Source organism: Lytechinus pictus, chromosome 12 (assembly GCF_037042905.1).
Source record: "Lytechinus pictus isolate F3 Inbred chromosome 12, Lp3.0, whole genome shotgun sequence".
Taxonomy (NCBI): Eukaryota; Metazoa; Echinodermata; class Echinoidea; order Temnopleuroida; family Toxopneustidae; genus Lytechinus; species Lytechinus pictus.
This window is the reverse complement of record NC_087256.1, coordinates 9,554,377-9,574,476: the sequence shown is the minus strand read 5'-3', so window position 1 is coordinate 9,574,476 and position 20,100 is coordinate 9,554,377. Positions and strand designations below refer to the sequence as shown.

The 20,100-nt window shown below is 36.1% G+C and overlaps 1 protein-coding gene across 1 annotated transcript; it reads right to left on the bottom strand.

Moving 5' to 3' along the window:
* Nucleotides 1-241: 241 nt before the first annotated feature.
* LOC129272911 (transforming growth factor-beta-induced protein ig-h3-like) lies at nt 242-7,051 on the bottom strand. The gene is made up of 5 exons (XM_054909997.2): nt 6,706-7,051; nt 5,548-5,753; nt 4,403-4,598; nt 2,393-2,629; nt 242-997 (listed from the first exon to the last, which is right to left on the bottom strand). Exons 1-5 carry the CDS (start codon nt 6,890-6,892, stop codon nt 876-878), a joined length of 948 nt encoding a protein of 315 aa, XP_054765972.2. The 5' UTR covers nt 6,893-7,051; the 3' UTR covers nt 242-875.
* Nucleotides 7,052-20,100: the final 13,049 nt, after the last annotated feature.

The following is a 20,100-nucleotide window of genomic DNA, read 5'->3' as shown; positions in this document are numbered from 1 at the left end:
ATTTGTTATCCCCCGCCAGTTATTAACTACAAATTTGTCGTGCATTGTGCCCACTTTGGGGGGGGGGGGGTTGGGATTTTTTCGGAATCATCACGTCTAGCTTGTTATTGACAAAAACGTTATTTTATTATTATGGGATTTCGACAAGTTTACATACAGTCTAACTCGGAAATTAGAGCAAAGATTTAAATCCCTTCAAATAATCTTCCCCAAAATAAAGACAGTTCACTCTTTTCAAATATTCTTTCTCACGGAGAGTTTTTAATAAGTGAGAACTAGACATGAACATGAATTTCCTCCGTCAAAGCATGGAGCTATTGGCTAAGAGTACTTCTAAATTCAGATAAGATGGTGTAATTTATGAATGATATTATATAGGCCTACGTGCGCCGTCAGTGGCTACTATTTTCTGTTTCATCTTTCGTATAAATGTATTTACTATTCGTTTATGAAAATAAAAACTCTTAATACAACAAATACATAAATGAATAAAAAATGAAATAAAAAAATGGGTGCAGATAATCAGTTCCTTCGAAAAGTGATCAGTGAGGAATTTCTTTCTCGTTTCATCAAAATTAGCTAGATAAGTCTTTTTTTTTTTGTCTTGTGGTTACTTAATTCCTGCACCCAACATTCTCCACTTTCTGCGGCCACCACATGCGACAGCCATACTGACAGAACCGAAACCGACTCCAAACCGAGTGCCATTATATAGTGTAAATCTAATGTATTTGGTCTGTCTGGATTCGGTTTTGCAGGTGTGACTGCATGAGGCATTGATGGGATCCAGAGGTTTGAACTAGTGTGATATCAATAAAATTTCTTGAAGCATAGATGAGACTTTTCAATTTCTTGAAGGTGGTTTCAGATGAGGTCTATTTGGGTAGATACGACGGTTTTGTGATGACTTCGTTCAATACCCAGATGACCCCGTTGGCGACCGACTGGTCGGCTAAGACAACTTCCGCTCCGTTCACGTTAAGGAAGACTGGCAATGCTGTGAACAAAAAGAAAAAGTATAAAGAAATATTTGTTTTAGCGTTGAAAAAGAGAGATGATGCACAATATTGATTTTTGCCATGATTTGCAATGAAAAGTTGTTAGTTTTGATAATGTTTTGGGGCAACTCTCCGTGCTCCTAAAGCCCTTCCTGCTGCGTATCATGGTCATGCGTCCCTACATAGGTCAAGCGGCTCACTATATAGAAAGACACAATATCCCATTTTATGATTCGGCTGGGAAATATTTGAGTAATATACAAATAAAATGACCAACCATTTCATTTCATTTAAGCACGGGGCCTACGTCAGCCAGTAGACTGTTCTTCTGCAGCACCGTGCAGATTAAGTATACAATTCAAAATAACATGTCAAATATAAAACAACATTCAACATGATGGCAAATGATATACATACAAACTAAAACAAATTTATATAACATAAAACAAAATAGATACTATAATCACAAATAACGTTTATAATATACTAAACATTAAAAAAACTACAAATTAAAATGACATAGAGGGTTAAGAAACTAAGAAATAAATAATAGAGGTACAAATAACTATAAATAACTAAATGAAAAAAAAAACAGTTTGGAGGGGGTATAGTCATGAATGGCTTGTGATTTGTCAAGCATGTATTTATCAAGATTACGTTTGAAATTCTGGTAACTCGCCGTTAAGGTGTTATCTTGCTTCAATATGGCTAAAACTCTTCTTTTTCGGAAATTTCGGTAATATCAAAATGTTGAATGGTTTCTCACGTCGTAATTAAAATGCGTTAGTTCAAATGAATTTAGCAAATAATCTCGGCAATTTGGAATAACAATTTTATACACCATGCGAAGAGTGTGTTTATATCTTCTAATATCTAAGGTATCTAATATCTAACCTTTAACTGTTGAAATTGCGAATAAATAGATTACTTTCGAAACTGATAATTCGGAGTGCTCTATTTTGTAGAAATTGCAGCTTCTTTTCAGATTTTTTCTTCATGTCTCTCCACACGACGTCACAATAATCTAATTTACTTTGTTATATTGTTTTGTTAAACATCTATTGCTACATCTTGAGGTATATAATCTCTTGTTCTTTAAAAAAGTATAGTTTTGTAATAAAATCTGTTCTAAAAATAATATGTATACATGTTCATCCCAATAAAGATTATTGTCTATGATTAGACCGAGATACTTAAACCACAATGCCTGGTAAAGTCAAATATGTAAATGAATAATAAAATCATATTTTAGTCAAGTAATGCTCCTCTAGAATACACAGTAGCATAAAAATAGGATGGGCTAGGTCATACTTGGTTAGGTTGCTTGACAGGAATGGGGGGGGGGGGCGATATGGGTATATAAACCCACAATTTTAAGACTCATTTGTACTTACGTGTAACAGTCCTTAAATTCTCCGGTGTCATTGGGTTAAACAGCACATTCTTCCCTTCTAGGGTGGGGATTACAGTTCCGGGCCTCATGACCGTAGAGTACCAGGCACCTGGAGCCACGTGATAGGTCAGGAGCTCTGTTAGTGCGGTCTTATTTGCCATCAAAGCCGTAACGTTTTCATAAGGAATCTTCATCCAGGCATTGTTACAAGGGGCGAAGATGGTGAATGGGCCTTCACCTGGAAAAGAAATATATATATATTATAAGTATGATGAACAATGTTTTTTTTTTTTACATTCTTGCCCCCTCCTCTGCATTCTCTGCCTGTGTAAAACGTATCCAGCAAACAGATTCGAAACAGAATGATCCATAACCGCTTCAACATGTCCGACAATTACTAATATATTTTTGAGGGAGAGAGGGAAGGGGGTGCTCATGCTCGCAGTGTATTGATATGAGTGTATGGGGTACTTTGTGGACTAGTAGTTTCGACTCTTGTCTTCCAATCGGAGGGATAGCGGTTCAAATTCAAGCCATGGCGTGTTAAGTTCAGTAAGAAGTTTACCCACATTGTGCGGCACTCAACCTAGGTGAGCATGGTGAGGTGAATGGGTTACCGGCAGGATAATTCCATGAATGCACCGAGCGCCTTTAGCAGCTGGAGCTACAGTCGGTGTAATAGTAAGTGCGCCATTGAATAGGCGACTATAACAATCGGCGCCACATTAATGCTGTACATAATTATTATTATTGACATACGGGGATGTACCGCTCTATAACATGCACTCTTCGTCCGACAATTAGTCAGATCTGACAACTTTCTTTGATTTGGATTGGCTGACAAGCACTGTTTCTATGGTAACTATCGGATAAAATAGCAGGGGCCGCGGAAGCGGGAAGGGGGGCTGCTTTTTCAAAAAACCGTGTACAAAAACGTAAAAATGAATTATGATTGTGATTTTTGCATGGTCAGCCCCCCCTATTTGGCCCAGCCCCCCCCCCCCCCCCCCCACTTTGAAAACCGTTCTGCGGCCCTTGAATAAGACCTCTCGGAAAAAAATGTCCAACAATTCCTTTAATGAAATTTCCCCAGGGGCACATTTCTCAACACCTGGACAAGTTAGTCATATCTTTGTCCACCAACTACGGGGTTATAGTTGCAATCTTACTATACACGTTTTACGAAAGGCTTCCAACTAGAATCCCTTAAATCGATACTATTGGCAGAAAGGGCAGACGCGACGTAGCCTTAGTCACAAAATAGCATAATTTTCAAAAAGCAAAATTATGATTAAACTGCTATCATTAAGATGAATTGGGAAATACATCTAATAAAAATAATAGCACAGGCAAAATATACACCAGACATACTCAAACCTTGAAGACTGGGGCATTCAATATATGAGAAAATGAAATTATGAATAATTCTTTTCATGACTCAAAAATCACATGTGGACGTCGAGATGGGTACCCCCTGGATATCAAATTTTAATAGTTTACGTAAGAAAACCATGGAAAGGTTCCCTTTGTAAAATGAAAATTATAGCATGCTTTTTATGATCCCAAACATCATCAAGATCTTTAGATACCGAATCATACCATTTGACAAATTATATGCCTAAATTAGACATACAATTTGTCAAAATATTGATAAGGGTATGAAAACAACGGATATATGAGTCCAGTTATTGATGGCCTGACGTGGCAGAATATTCATCGATTCAATTATTTTACTATTTCAGTAAATGGTTTTGTGGCAACAGTGTTTAAAGTTTCTATGTATTAAAATCATCGTTGAATGATCAATCCCACTTGTTTTTCGATGTAATTTCAACTTCTGTGATTTATTATGTAAGATTGTAATTGTCAAATTTTGGTGAAAGATGAAATGATCCATTCAACTCGGCTACTCCTCATTGATTGGATCATTTCATCTTTCACCTCATAAAGTATTCTGCACTCATAAACATTCATTATTTGTATATTGTGTTATACAGTTGATCATGCTCACCTGTGAGGGCGGATTCTATACCAGCAAACTCGATTAACTTCAAGGTAGCACTTACGCCAGGTATCATCTTCATAGCATCCAATAGGTTTCCCATTGGGATTGGGTAGATGACTCTATTCATACCATGTATGACGCCATTTTTCGCCTCCTTGTCAAACATAATTATCTGTGCTCCGTTAGCAGCAATAAAAGTGCGCTGTTGAAACAAACATTAATAGATTAGTGAAAAAATACTTATTTTTTTACATTTTCATTTATTGTTTCTGCAACTATAGGTATACAAATGACCAAGACAATTGCCGTTTTCGAAGAGCAAATGATATTCTCATCTATCACCATATTCTGTCTAAACTCTGTGCTAAAATTATGGAAAGCTAAAAATGTCAACAAAACTTTCCTTACATTGTATGTTTTTTATGTTTACTGAGTTCTTTCCTAACTCGTGAATGGTGGAAAAAGCTATCTTGTTTATTCCTTCCGAAACAGTTAAGAATGATTTGAGAGAAAAATGAGCAGATAAATTGAAATTCCACTGTCAGAGATTTATGACACTTTTAACTATCCATAGTTAAACCACAATTCTAAACCAGAGTCCAAATTAAACCCGACTTCGGAATACATTCACCTCTTCTCTATATTCACTTTAGCCACGCCATTTTAAAAATCATGGATCCAGAAATAAAAAACACCCACGCAGAATTTTATAGGAAACAACGTAACCATCATGAACTGAGAGATATGACGATCATTGATTTTATACGCTAATCACAAAATATTTTTTTTTCATATATAAACACACTAAAAAAGCTATTCGCTTACTAATCTCTAGCGCAAAAATTCTATCTTTAGAACCATCTCTACAACCAACTAAATGAAAAGTGGTGCAAGGTCATACAAGGAGCAAAACAAACTATGTCGTCATTTTTTTCTATAAAATAATCGGGTTATTTATAGATTTACAAAACGTCCGTCTACTTAAAGCTTTTTTCGTGTTTTTTTTTGTATTGATTTAACTTATTTTCCATTCTTTATTTATTTTATTTATTACTGATTTGATTTTTTAAACCCATAGCTTTGGTGGTCGTTCTTTCGCGGCGCCACAACTGGCTAAGACAATGTCATCATTCCACTTTTGGTATACCTACCTGCCATCCAACGTCCATATTGATACGTATCTGGACTCCCTTCAAAAGGCTTCCAGCCATCAGATTATCCCTGATCATTGTCGTCATCACTTTGCCCTCGATCACGTGGGCCTTTAGGATGTTGACGAGCAGTGTCATGTTGTTCATCATGTCAGGTGTTAGCACAGCAATGGCATCGTTGTTAGGGGCGAAGATAGTGAAGGGGCCTGTGCGAGACAAAAAAAGTTTTGATGCGTCATTTTGATGCGTCAACGTCGAGTCAATGCTGTAAGATAGTTCAAGTGGTATACGAGATGCACTCTCAGTAAAATAATTACCAATACTACTACGACTACTACTACTACTACTATACTACTACTACTACTACTACTAATAATAATAATAAAAATATTAATAATAATAATAATTATACTACTACTACTACTACTTCTACTACTACTACTACTACTACTACTACAAGGTGCACCCTCCCGTTGAGACAGAGGAGTTCCGACACTGGCAAGCAAAACGAAATTTGTACCCCTTCTTTTGCTTTCAACAGTTGATTTTCCAAAGTTTAATTCCACCTACCTAAGATGTGCACCCCCCACATCACTTATATTACTCCTCCCCAGGATGTGCACCTCCCCATGCTCAAACCAGCCTGCATGCGCCCTTGTAATACTGCTACTTACTACTACTGGTAGTGCTCCTATTACTGCATGTCACCTCCATCACCACTGCTAACTGTCACTACAACAAAGAGGCTAATATATTTTCTGTCGTAATCAGTGGCGTACAGATGTGGGAGGGGGGCTTGGGGCTCTTGCCCCCCCCCCGAAAAAAAATAACGACCAAGAACAAAAAGGAAAGGAAAGAGGGAAGGGTGACATAATATATCATTTTCTGAATATCATGTAAAAATCTATCACAAATGGGATTTTTGTGATAAAAATGTCGAAATTATTGCTCTCGCGATTCGCTCGCTTGTAAATGTTTATGAATTTTACGCGATACGCCATATATACATCCCCACAAAAAAAACAATTGTCTCAGAACGTCACTGGTCGCCATTCATGGCACGGAAAAGTTTAAAATTTAGACTGGCATTTATTGGAACAGGTACAATTAACTCTATCCCTTTGACTTTATATTATATAAATAATGAAGAGAAAATACCTCCAGTGTTGAGGGTCTCCTTAAGCCCAGCCATCTCAATCAATCCAACAAGTTTGGTGTATCCCAGTGCTGACAACTCATCCACAAGTCCCATGGGTGCAGTTTCTTGCAGCATGTACGCAGCCTGGTCGAAAGGGGTGGCCATCGCCAATCCGCACAGAGCGGCAAAAAGCATCAGCATCTTCATCTTGAACGACTAAGAAACTTACAACCCAACATGAAACTCTGAACTCGTCTGATGAGAATGCCCAAGATATTAAAAAACCACGAATTTATAGACATTTAAATTGCTACCCCCCTGTTGTCATTACTTGAAAATTGCTGAGGCAGGCACTCGCCAATACGTGATAACCGGACAAATCAAATATTTACCGTCTTGTGACCTCTTAGGACATTTAATGTATCATCTCGGGGATTATCTAACCCCCAAGCCAAAGACAGAGTATTTATTCGTGCACTGTAATATAGTCAGGGGCCTTCATAATTTGAAGTTTTGGGGACAGAGTTTATAAAAGCACCAAACTTTCCCTATGTCACTATTAGGTCAATAGCTTCATTTTTTCCCACAGAACATGGTGTTGAAAATTGCATCTTCATGCAAAAATATGCTAATTTATGTAAATTAGCAGTAATTTATGCATGAAGCCATATGCCAATCGGAATTAATTAATAAAAGTTAATAAAAAACATACCAAACCTTAGGAAAGTCTCTATCAGGTAAATATCTCTAATTTTTTCCACAGAACATGGTGTTGAAAATTGCATCTTCATGCAAAAATATGCTAATTTATGTAGATTAGCAGTAATATGCATGAAGCCATATGCCAATAGGAATTAATTAATAAAAGTAAATAGATACCAAACTTTAGGAAAGTCTCTTTCAGGTCAATAGCTTTAAATTTCCTTAACAAACATGATATTGAAAATTGTGTCTTCATGCAAAAATATGTTAATTTATGTAAATTAGCTGTTAATTTATGCATGAATAGTAAAAATTAGTAAAAAGGAATGAAAAGAAACCAAACTTAAAGAAAATCTCTAACAGATCGATAGCTTTAATTTTTCCTATCAAACGTGCTATTGAAAATCCCGTCTTCATGCAAAATATGCTAATTTATGTAAATTAGCAATTATTTTATATGTATAAATTAGTCCCATTTCAATGGATATTAACAGTGGAAATGGGCCAAACTTTTGAAGTTCTTCTATCAGCTCAAAAAGCTTCAATTTCACCAGCAAAACATGCTATTGAAAATCCTTTTTTCTCCATGCAAAAGTGTGTTATATTATTAAAATTAACAATATTTTATGTATAAAGCTGTATTTCAATGACTAAGCAAATATTTACAGTGAAAAGAGGCCGAAATTTGGAAGAAAGCCTGCATCTTTCCCACAAAATATGTATGCTATTGATAACAAATTCATTTAAAGCATATGCTATTTTGCTAATTATGATATGCTAATTATTTCTGCTCATGGAAATAATTCTGCATAAATAATAAGTGCTGCTTATTGAAGCAAATTTGACGCAAATTCATCTTACGGGAAACAGAACCCTCTTTGAAGGGATGTCAATTTTAAATCCTGTCCCCCATTCTCACTCCCTATACACACTGGCGTAAATCCGGTCGGAGCAGTATATTGACAGTATATTGACAGGAAAATTCTAAACTTTTGAGACACCCCACACCAAAGGCTATGTATAAGGAGGTATATAGCCATGTACTATCTGTCAGTTAAAGTCTGATTTTCTCAATAGCTATAAAGTATAAATGGATCACAGTAAATCAAATTTTCAGTCGTTGGGAAACAAAATGGTGTCCAAAAATCTCTTTCAAGTTGTGTAATAATCACAACATGGGCAATGTATACGTAGGCATATTCTATAAATCTGTACATTATTACTATCTCCTTTCGATTAGAGACCTATCCTATATTGTAAATAAATTGTTGGGATGTAAAGTAATGATTTTCAGTAAATATCGAAATCTGTAGCTTCACCGTGAGGAGGGATTGTAGACCAAGATATAATTCAAGCAGCAAGCAACGAGTCTGATCGAGACTATACTTCTACCAGGGTTACACGAGAACCGAATTCTCCCTCATAAATTTGGACTGATTCGGATGAATTCGGTGGATGCGCAACCTATTCGGGGTGCTAAAGCCCCCATCACACTTATTCCGAATCAAGCAGAATTGACCTGAATGAAAGGACTATTGTTTGACCACCGATTGGTCATTTAAATCTACTTCCAACATCGTTCGAAAATACCCCTCGAATGTTTTGAACATGACCAAAACCTTCGGGACGGCCAAAAGGAATGACAAAAATATTTCGAATGCACTCAGAATGCAGTCAGAATATTTAGAATGCCCATAGAATGTCCAAGAACGTAGCACGAATTATCAATCTGACTCCATTGCGGTTCATTTTGACTAGTGTATGATGATACACCTGGTCAATTTACTGAATTTCATCTCCAGTTTGATGAATTCAGAAGTTCCTCCCAAAAAATTCTAGATTTTTTGAATATTTTTTCTTTCCAGCTTCTGCTCGATTCCTGCTGATTCCGAATAAGTGTGACGGGGGTATAGGTCTCAATACGTTCCGTATCAGAGCAGAATCCCCAAGAATTTACCCGAATCAATATTGACTGTCCCGCATAAAGCCGTATGCCAACCTGAACAGTGGCAACATTCAAGCCAAAGGTGGTCAGAATCGAGCCGAATTTAGCCCGAATCCTCCGATTATTGCCAAATGACGACCTGAATAAAGACCCGAATCGGAACGTTTCTGCCCGAATTCGCCAAGTACGCCACCGAATTTCCCGAAAATATGCCAGATTCTTTCGAAATGGGCTATAATTGACCGATTCGGCAGCTATTCGGATGCCATTTTTCTATTTTCTGGCCAATTCGTCTCACTCGTCTATATTCGAGTAATGATTCGTACGATATGGGGAGGCAAGAGTCGGACCTTTACTCTCCGACTAATACGACTAGGTCTTAATCTTCCTAGAATTCAATTCAATTCAATTCAATTCTTTCATTTCCATTCAAAACATAATACAAAGTAATAAAAAGTAATACAAATCAAGTACAATCTTACTTCGTAAAAAAACCCAGAAAAAACAGTATAATATAGAGCATAAATGGAAATGAGGGGGATCCACTAAAAAGCAAAGCTTGTAAAGTGTGGAACCCCCTTGGAAATGAAAAAAGTATAGTAGACTTATTCTTATACGCGTACATATATGTATTACAGGAAAGAAAAAGAGAACAAAAGAAATCATACGGATGCAAATATGATTACTGAACAAATGCAAAGCTTTCCACACAATTCACAGAATACCCCAAATGCCTCCCAAAATGATTCCATCGAAATACATCCCGAATGTGGCCCGAATTAAATTTGTCGTAGCCACATTCGGGAGTATTTTGGAAGTATTCGGCAGCAGCGGCTGGTCTTGAACATTTCAAAATGAGCTGAATTCCTCAGCGAATGTTCGCGAATTTTCTCGCATTTACGAAGGCAAAACAGAATATTCCTGAAACCACCCGAATACGTCATGTACGTGTATATGTATGGATTCGCAGCTGATTCGGTTCCGTTCTAACCCTAGCTTTAAGCAAGGGTTACACCTAATTCAAATTCTCCCGAACAAATTCGGACCAATTCTGCCCAAAATGGCCTGGATTCGGTACTCATTCGTCTCCGATTCGGGGAGCTCCCGGAATCGATTCGGAAGGATCCTTGACTATTCTGTTCTCCCTCCCCATATACGAGAACATTCGTGGAGGGATTCTGCTTGTCTTGAAATTTTTAAAACCAGCCGAATATCCTCCTAAATACTCCCGACTGTGGCCACGACAAATTTTATTGGAGCCACATTCGGGATGTATTGGGATGGAATTCGGTTGAATTTAGGGAGGCATTTGGACATTTATTTTGGGAAGTCAATAATGCTCTGATTCGGGACTTATTCCAGACCGATTTGACTCTGATTCGGTCTGAAATTGATTGGGAGAATTTGGTTTTGGTGTTTATTCATAATTTATTTATTCATAAGCCAATAAAGAAAAATCACTGAAATTATTCAGGTCACCGTCAACCAAGGGACGCCAGAAAAAGAAGAAGGATCGGGTCTCTTTGCTCAAATCTGATGTGTCCCTATTCTAAAAAAATGGACACAGTTGTCAGAGGGGCAGACATGGACAGCTTTTTCTGACATGAGAACCATCCATATACCCTCCTCTTTCTGACAGGGGAAAAACTCTACTTGGAAAATTAATCTGATCTCTTGAATTGCTTTGAAAAAAAATATGCTCGTTTATCTTTACCATATGATTTGGGCCTTTTTTAATTGTGTAAAGGGTATGCACAGGATTTATAATTTGCATAAATTTGCATTTTAAACACGATACCCTCCTCTGGTCGCATGGAAAGTCACCATAATGAATGAATTGTGTAACAGTGTCTCATATACATAGTGTTATGCTCGTCCCTCAGTTTAAAACCTCGAAATATGATAGTTGATGTGTTTTACACATATTTGCAGTAATTTTGCATAAATTTGCATTAATTATCATTGAAAATTTATTCTTATTCGGGAATTGTACAGAAATCAATCTAGATTTGATGCCCCATCAAAATAAATCCCAAATACCCCCCCCCCCCAAAAAAAAAATATATGCTTCTAGAAAAGTTTAGGTCAATACATACATGTAACTATACATATAGTAATTTACGGTGAATAGTGTGATTTTGCATAAATTAGCACTTTGAAATAGGATTCCAGTCATTGATATCGAGGCATCCTATCAAGAATTAATGCTTTTGGTGCCAGTGACACATGTGGAAAAATAATTGTGATCTTGACAATTCTATGTGCCGAGATATAATAAAATATGTGTTTTTACATATAATTTGCATAAAATTTGCATAAATTAACCTTAAGAATTGATTCATACTCACCAATTTTATAAAAATTGACCTGCAGTTGAATATTTAGCAAAAGAAGACCCAAATACACAAAAATTGGGCATTTGATAATTATTTTTAGTGAGATATGGTGAATTATGAGTTTTTTGCATAAAATTTTCATAAATTAGCATTTTAAAATAGGGTGCCCTTCACCGATTTTGGGGCACCCTATCTAGAATTAATGCTTTTGATACCAGGGACCCACATGCAAAAAATGGCGCTTTTGTAAATTCTGTCCCCAAAATTTTGCTAAGGCCCCTGACTAATATAGATTGTCATGATTATGTATATCCTCGTGATTACAATTATATTCTAGAAGTTGATGGGTGCGAGGGATTCAAGAGATTCTACCATCGATTCGATCATGAAAGTTCATCTATCAGTGTTGGTCGATTCCTTGAACATCGACGCCCTAGCTCCACTTCTTCTGAAGTATCGCGGCACATTCACATCGAATCACCAGGGCCCCGTAACACAAAGCGTTGAGATGAATAGGAAATATGAAATAACACTAATGATTGGTTACTGGTCAGTATTTTAAGCCAAATGCGCGTGTAACAATGATTTGATCTTGATTGGTCGATTCGTTTAGTGATTGATCGCTCTTTGTGTGATGTCCCTGGACATCAACAAGTTACAAGTGCTGGACTGGGAGCCGCGGTACATGTACTTTGAGAGAGGTGTGAAAGAAGCGATTTACTTCCGGGCGTTCAAACACAAGCTTCCGAGTGTCTTCGACCCAGAGGTGGATCCAGTACTTCCACGGGGGGGGGGGGGGGTGGGGGGTACACTCGTGTAAGAACAGCATGTTCACAAAATTTTGATTATGGCTCTCGGGGGGGGGGGGGCGGACCGGATGTGCAACTGCAACGACTCGATTATCGATCGCTTACCAGCTAGGTCAAATCGGGTCACTTAGGTCATCGCTGAGGAAGGCGGAAAGCTGCAGTTAGCAGCCGAAAATTTCGAGGTGATTCGGATTTTGTGTGAGGGTGTGTGTGTGTGTGAGTGCGTGTTGGTGGGTGTGTGTGTGTGTGTGTTGAGATCGAAATTTCAATATTTTCATGGATACCATCATTCATCTTATGAGTACACTGGCGAACGGGTAGTATCATTTCGTTTGCCTCGTTCGCGGCACTTTTTTTAAAATAAGAATACTACATTGTTTTGAAAAAGCAAATTGATTTAGAAAGTAAGGTGAATGAGGGGTAGTAAGATTTTAAATATACAGGATGGTTTTTAAAGCTAAAAGATGATGTGAGTAAGGTAACCTAATGTATAAATACTTCTCATTATCTCGGTCTTTGTCGTATTTGATGGAAAACTCTACTATTCCAAAGTAAAATGTTATCATTTCTCGCATCGCTCGTTCGTAAAAGTTTGCACTTTTTCCAGAAGCAAATGACTATTGACAACTGGGTCACATCTTTATAGATAGGTGAGAGTATGAAAAATATTGTTATGCTGTTTATTGTTTCAGAAAGAACGTCTAACTCACTCCGCGTTTTTTTCCAAAAACCGTGTACAAAAACGTAAAAATTACCATATGATTGTGATTTTTTGCATGTTCAGCCCCCCCCCCACAAAATTACATTGGTTGCGGAAGCGTATAGAATTTAACCAATATTTCTTATTAAAAAATATTCTATTGAAGGGATCCTACACCTTTGTCTCATGGCTGAGCCATGCTCGGATCCAAGGGGGGGGGCCTAGACGGCCCCGGCCCCCTATTTTTTGGCAAAAAAAAATGTCCTTTAAACTTGAGAGAAACGCTGAAAAACAGAAAGAAAAGTATACAAAGGAGGTATTATACCCATGTATAATTTACAGCCTCGTAACAGCCGGCCCAGGCCTACTTGCAGTGGCACCGCATTCTGTTAGTAGTAAACCATGCTACCGCAACTGCGAGCGCATGAAGACATTCTCCCATGCATTCTCCTGCACATGGATCTCCTGCACTCCATTAACGGCCGATTAGCTCTGCATAGGATTACCATATGTGAACAAGTAGGCCGTAAACAATATTTTAAAAAAAATGCTTAAAGGGTCCGATTTTCAGGCCTTAATATCAATAGATTTCGAGATCGCATTATTAGACATATGAATTCCTAATAATGAAATTGTCCATTTTTCAGAATGAGATATCAATATCTCGCGCTTAGGAAGAGGAATAGGAAAGTAGTCATTTTCATATGATGACAAAATGTCCTTAGAATTTCCCCGGGTGCTTGGTCTAAATAATAATTTTAAAAAGGATCGGCTCGCGCTTCACGCTCGCATCATTTGTGAAGTACGATCCATATCCACCTCACAATTTTCCTACGATGCTTAAATAGTGCTTAAATTTACCCTCTTCAGATCGCCATCATTTTTTTTTCAGATTGCGCTTGCGCTTTATTGATTTTCATAATAAAATAAATGTATCTACAATGCCTAGATTCTAGGTTTAAATCTAATAAACACGCAGTTTGTTCTTTATTCAAAACGTGCTTGAATTATCCAGTTTCATATCAGAATATAAAAAATGTTATTATCGCGCTTCGCGCTCGCGTGAAATGTTAAGTTATATGCATATCCAGTTATATAGACCGGCCAAAACGATTTTTTATACTTTGGACGGCAAAATTTGTTAATGCTTGCTAATGCTTGGCATCCCAGCTAATTGTCTTGCAAAAATACCCAGGAATAGCGTACGGCCGGATGCCAAGCGCAATTTTGCGTAAAAGTGTAATTTTTAGCGTAAAATCTGAAAGAATGTAAAAAATCACGCATTTTGATATTTTGACGGATTATCATCATATTTTTAATTATCTTTGATATGGTATCATTTTTATTCAGAGTTTCAAGTTATAAGTCTCATAAATATGCTTTTCAAATTTGAATATTACACACACACATATGGCACAGTGAAACATAAAACCGCGATTTCCTCAAAATATAAGCTTGTGAAAACTATCTATCAATAGTTTGAAGTTTTTTTACGCAACTTAAATTCTTCGATTTAAATGCGTTTATCCATCGAATGTATAGTAAATGTCCCAATGCCACAAATATTAAAAGAATTTTCAAGTAAGATGGAAGATATCTCATTTTATGTTATCTGAAAGGAGACAATGTGCAGTTTACCAGGTGCGCATTTTGAAAGAAAAATTGAAAATACCGTACATTATGTACATAATTACATGTATAGGTACATTCTAAAGCGAGTTTTTAATTACATGTATAAGTACATAGTAAAGCGAGTTTTTAATTGGATAGCACAGTTTGTCAATTCTTTGCATCCCAGCTAAAAGTCTTGCGGAAATACTGAGGAATAACTTACGGGCGGATGCCAAGTGCACTTTTGCGTGAAAGTATCATTTTTAGCGTAAAATCTGAAAGACTGTAAAAAATCACGCATTTTGATATTTTGACGGATCATCATCATATTTTTTATTATCTTTGATATGGAATTATTTTTATTCAGAGTTTCAAAATATAAATCTACTAAATAAGCATTTCAATTTGGAATATTACACACACATATATGGCAATATGGCATTAAAATTCGTGATTCACTCAAAATAAAAGTTTGTGAAAACTATCAATAGTTCTAAGTTTTTTTACAACTTAAATTCTTCGATTTTAATTGGTTCATATATATTGAATGTCGATCGTTTCTAATGTCACAAATATTAAAAGAATTTTCAAGTAAGATGGAATATGTATTTTCCGAAAGGGGACATGCACAATTTATCGGGGGGGGGGGCATTTTGAATGTAAAATTGAAGATACCGTACATTATATACATAATTCAATGAATAAGTACATACTTAAAACGAGTTACAAAATGTCTGGCCGCAACTGTCTCTGCCCCCCCCCCCCTCCCCCCGCTGCCTAAGGTCATGTGTAGTGTCCGAAAGGATTACATAGAGCTGAAAGTATCCAATTTTCAAGATAATATACCCAAAGTATTCTGCTCGCGATTCGAGTGTATATTTTATTTTGGTTAAGCGAGACAGGCACCCTATACGGGATTACAAAAAGATGACAATTAAATTTTCGACTCGAGCTTCGCGCTGGCATCAATAGATGAGATAAACAACTTGCTATCTGTTTAAAAAAAACATGCTTGAAGTGTCAACTTCTTAGAAAATTAAAAAAATTTAGCTAGCCGTTCGCGCTCACATTGTTTAGTAGTCCAGGATAGAAGGGGTCGAACCTTGTTTTTTTATATATACAATGTTTTTTTATGGTTTCTTGTCAATTCGAGGGTGCTGATTTCGAATCTGAATGATGCCACTCGTGTAACCTTGAGCATTTTCTGCAAATTGGCAAAATCCAATATGGCCGCCAAAATATTCAAATTACCCATGAAAATCATAAAATTGTCCACACATTGGCTATAAAGTACATGCAATTGTGCTGCCGGAGTGAAATAATATCTGAAAAAATGATTTTTGTCAAAATATTTATTTTCTTGATATCAAAATGGCCGCCATCATAGACCCCTGTACAATATGAATGGGGAAAATTAATTTTTACAAAATTGAGCACTGAAATGCAAGTAATTATGATCTATGAGTGAAGCAATGTCTGTAAACATGATTGCTAACGATATATATCATTTGTTATGTCAGTTATGTGATAAATCCTGTATTTTGATATTCAAAATGGCCTTCAAAAGCCCTAACACTATTATGTACTATGTGAATGGTGACACAAAAAAATCACAAGAGTGAGCACTAAAATGCATTTTGTTGAGATAAACGAGTGGAATACTGACTAAAAACATTATTGTTAACGAAATTTATTATTTAACATGCCATGTATGTGATAAACCCTGTATTTTGATATTTAATATGACCGCCTAAAATTATGATCTACGATGTGAGAGAGGACAAAAACAATCACAAGATGAGCACTAAAACGTATTTTTTGGTGGTAAATTAGTGGAATACTGTCTTCAAATATAATTTGCAACGAAATATATTATTCGGGTTTCATATTTGTGTTAAATATTGTATTTTGACTTTCAAAATGGCCGCCAAAAGACATTGACTGTATTATGTACAATCGATCTGGGAAACCAATTTTCACATGAGTCAGCACCATAACATGCATATAATTGTGATTTAAGAGTAAAATATTGTCTGAAAACATAATTCCTAACAAGATATACCATTCATTCTACCAGGTAGGTGATAAATAATGTATTTTGAAAGTCAAACTGGCCGCTACAGGCCCTAACGGTAGGCCTATTATGTACTTTGTGAATGGGAACATATAATTTTAACAGAATTTGGCTTTGCTTGACTAAATGGTGTTGCATGTATGAGTGAAATATCGTCTGAAAATATGATTTTGTAACCAAATAGATCATTTCTTATGTTATTTAGGTGATAAATGCTATATTTAAATTTCAAAATGGCTGCAATATGTTTCTTTGTGGAAATTATCTTTCCCCATTCAAATTTTACATATTAAGATAAGGGACTATGGCGGCCATTTTTCATTTTTAAAAGGCTGCATTCATCACCTTTATGACACAAGCTATGATATATTTCGTTAGAAATCATTGGGTTTAGACAATACTTAACACTTACATCAAAATTAAGCCATTTTCATAGTAAAAATTTTGTCAAAACTATCTGTCCCCAGTTACAATGAACATACTACTTTGGGCTATGGCAGCAATTTTGAATTTCAAAGTAAGGCCTTTATTACCTTCTCAACCATTATGTGATGTATTTAGTCAGAAATCATGTTCAAGACCAAATTTTACCTATACATCACATAGTTACGTGCGTTTTTGGTTCTCATTCTGGTGATGATTAGTTTCCCTATACGCATATTACAGAATTTGTAGGGGCTTGTGCGGCCGTTTTGAAAGTCAAAATACAGTATTTATCACCTATGGGAGAGGAAATGTTATATTTCATTTAAAAAATCACGTTTTCAAACAATATTTTCCTTATACAACAGAATTATATGGATTTCATAGTCAGGCAAATCCTAATTCTTTCAAAAGTATTTGTCCCCATTTACATTGTAGATAATACTGTAAGGGCCCATAGGGGCCATTTTGAATTTTACAATACATCATTTATCTCATGCATGAAAAATGAAATGATATGTTTCGCCACAAATCATGTGTTTAGACAATATTTCACTCGTATAGATTACAATTACATTAATTTTATTGTTTTTACTCTTGTGAAAATTAGTTTCTCCATTCGCTTTGTTCATGATACAGATAGGGCCTATGGCAGCCATTTTGAATGTCAACATGCAGCATAATTACCGAAATTGCAAGGGAAATGATATGTTTCGTTAGAAATCCTTGTTGTCAGACAGTGTTACACCAATATTTCGCAGTTATTGGCATTTTAAAGTCAAACAAATTCAAAGGTTGTGAAAATTATTTGTCCCCTTTTATATATTGTACACAGTATAAGGGGTCTATGACAGCCATTTTGAATATCATAATACAGCATTTATCACATTAGATAGTATACAAATGACATAGTTTTGTTAATAGTCATGTTTTCAGACAGTATATAGTCCACTCGCAGGTCACAATAACATGCAATTATAGTGCTCTTGTTTGAAAAAATATTTTCCCCATTCATATTCTACATAATAAAGTATACAGGGGTTATGGCGGCCATTTTGAATATCAATAAAATAAATATTTTGTCAAATATCGCGTTTCCAATTGGTATTTCACTTCTGCACAACAACTACATGCATTTTATAGCTAATGTGTTGGCAATTTTATGATTTTCATGGGTAATTTGCATATTTTGGCGGCCATATTGGATTTTGCCAATTTGCGGAAAATGCTCAAGGTTACAAGAGTGGCATCATTCAGATTCGGAATCAGCACCCTCGAATTGACAAGAAACCATCAAAAAACATTGTATATCTAAAAAAACAAGGTTCGACCCCTTGTCTATGGGGCCTATCCTGGACTATAGTTAAATACGCATCCAGTCCATTATAAAATTATGTCAAATTTTTAGCTCTTAGTCTCTCCCAATGTTAGCTCGCGTTTTTGCGCTAACGTTTTTATTTAGTAAGATATTCATCTTTTTCTACATTAAAAACATGTTTAAAATCATTCGTTTAATTCGAAATTTTCAGCTCACGCTTCGCGCTCGCATTATTGTTCATGAATGCTTCTAAGCAAGCAACCAGAGGACCGATGGCTTAAGGTACTCTCCGAGGGACCTATAATGAGGATTAAAATGCCTTACTTCCATTACTAGTAAGGCATTAAAATGCCTTACTTGGCACTAGCGCACCAAGTGGGAATCGAACCCAGGCCACCGGAATCCGAATCCCCCTCACTACCGATTGAGCTATCGCGCCTTAGAATGTTTCGTTTTTAATAAAAAAAAAGCCAGCTCGGCTTGTACTGGCTTTTTTTTTTACAGATACATAACATTCTTTATTTCAAAACGTCATAAAAAATGTCCAGTTTACGGATTGGAATATAAAAATCAGATTGCGTTTCGCGCTCGCATTAATAGCCTATATATTATTTTTTTTTAAATATGTATTAAATGCTCCGTTTTCATGTCAGAATATAAAAAAAATCTGAAATTTTCACATTACAATTAGATACGAATCATGTTCATGATTACACTTACGAATTGTGTAACTTTCTAACTCTCAGCTCTAAATTTCATGGCATATACAAAAACTGCTCGCGCTTCGCGCTCGCATTATTCAAATATATTTGGCCTTGACGGATACTTAATCGTGCTTGTGAGAATAAAGCTAATATGTACTTAATAATAAATACTTGATAAATGAATCTATTTTGGTACACCCTGCAAAATACCAAGCCCCGCCCCCGTGCTCCTCTGCTGACAAAATCCTAGCTATACGCTGCTGGTCAGTGAGCTGACTGACCAAGTCTTTTTAACAAAAGCCTTAATTTAGGGAAGAATTTGTGTTTATTACGAAAAAAAATTAAAAATTACAATATTTACATTCAATTGAGGTCATTATAAATAAATAGATATATATGTATAAACATATAAATAAATAAAAGAATAAATAAATAAATGACCCCCTCCCCAACGAGCTTTCCATTATTTTGCTTCTGTTGTTTTATGCTTTTTCTTGATTTTTTTTTTTTTTTTGGGGGGGGGGCAAATTTCCCACTTTCTTCACTTCCATGCATCTTCCATCAAAAGGCTTACGTCAGTGTCCGTAGCTCATATTCCCAATTTTAGAATGTAGAAGGCATTGTTTCATGCAACTACGTTCTCTTTAATCAGTTAATTGAACAGTTCATTAGACCAGAAATTAAAAAAGATCGGTCAAAAACCATTTGCATGAGCTAAGAGTTTTCATCTGCGGAGAATACCAAAAGAGTAGGTTCTTAAAGTTCACATTTTAATTCCAAAAGCTCATTTCAT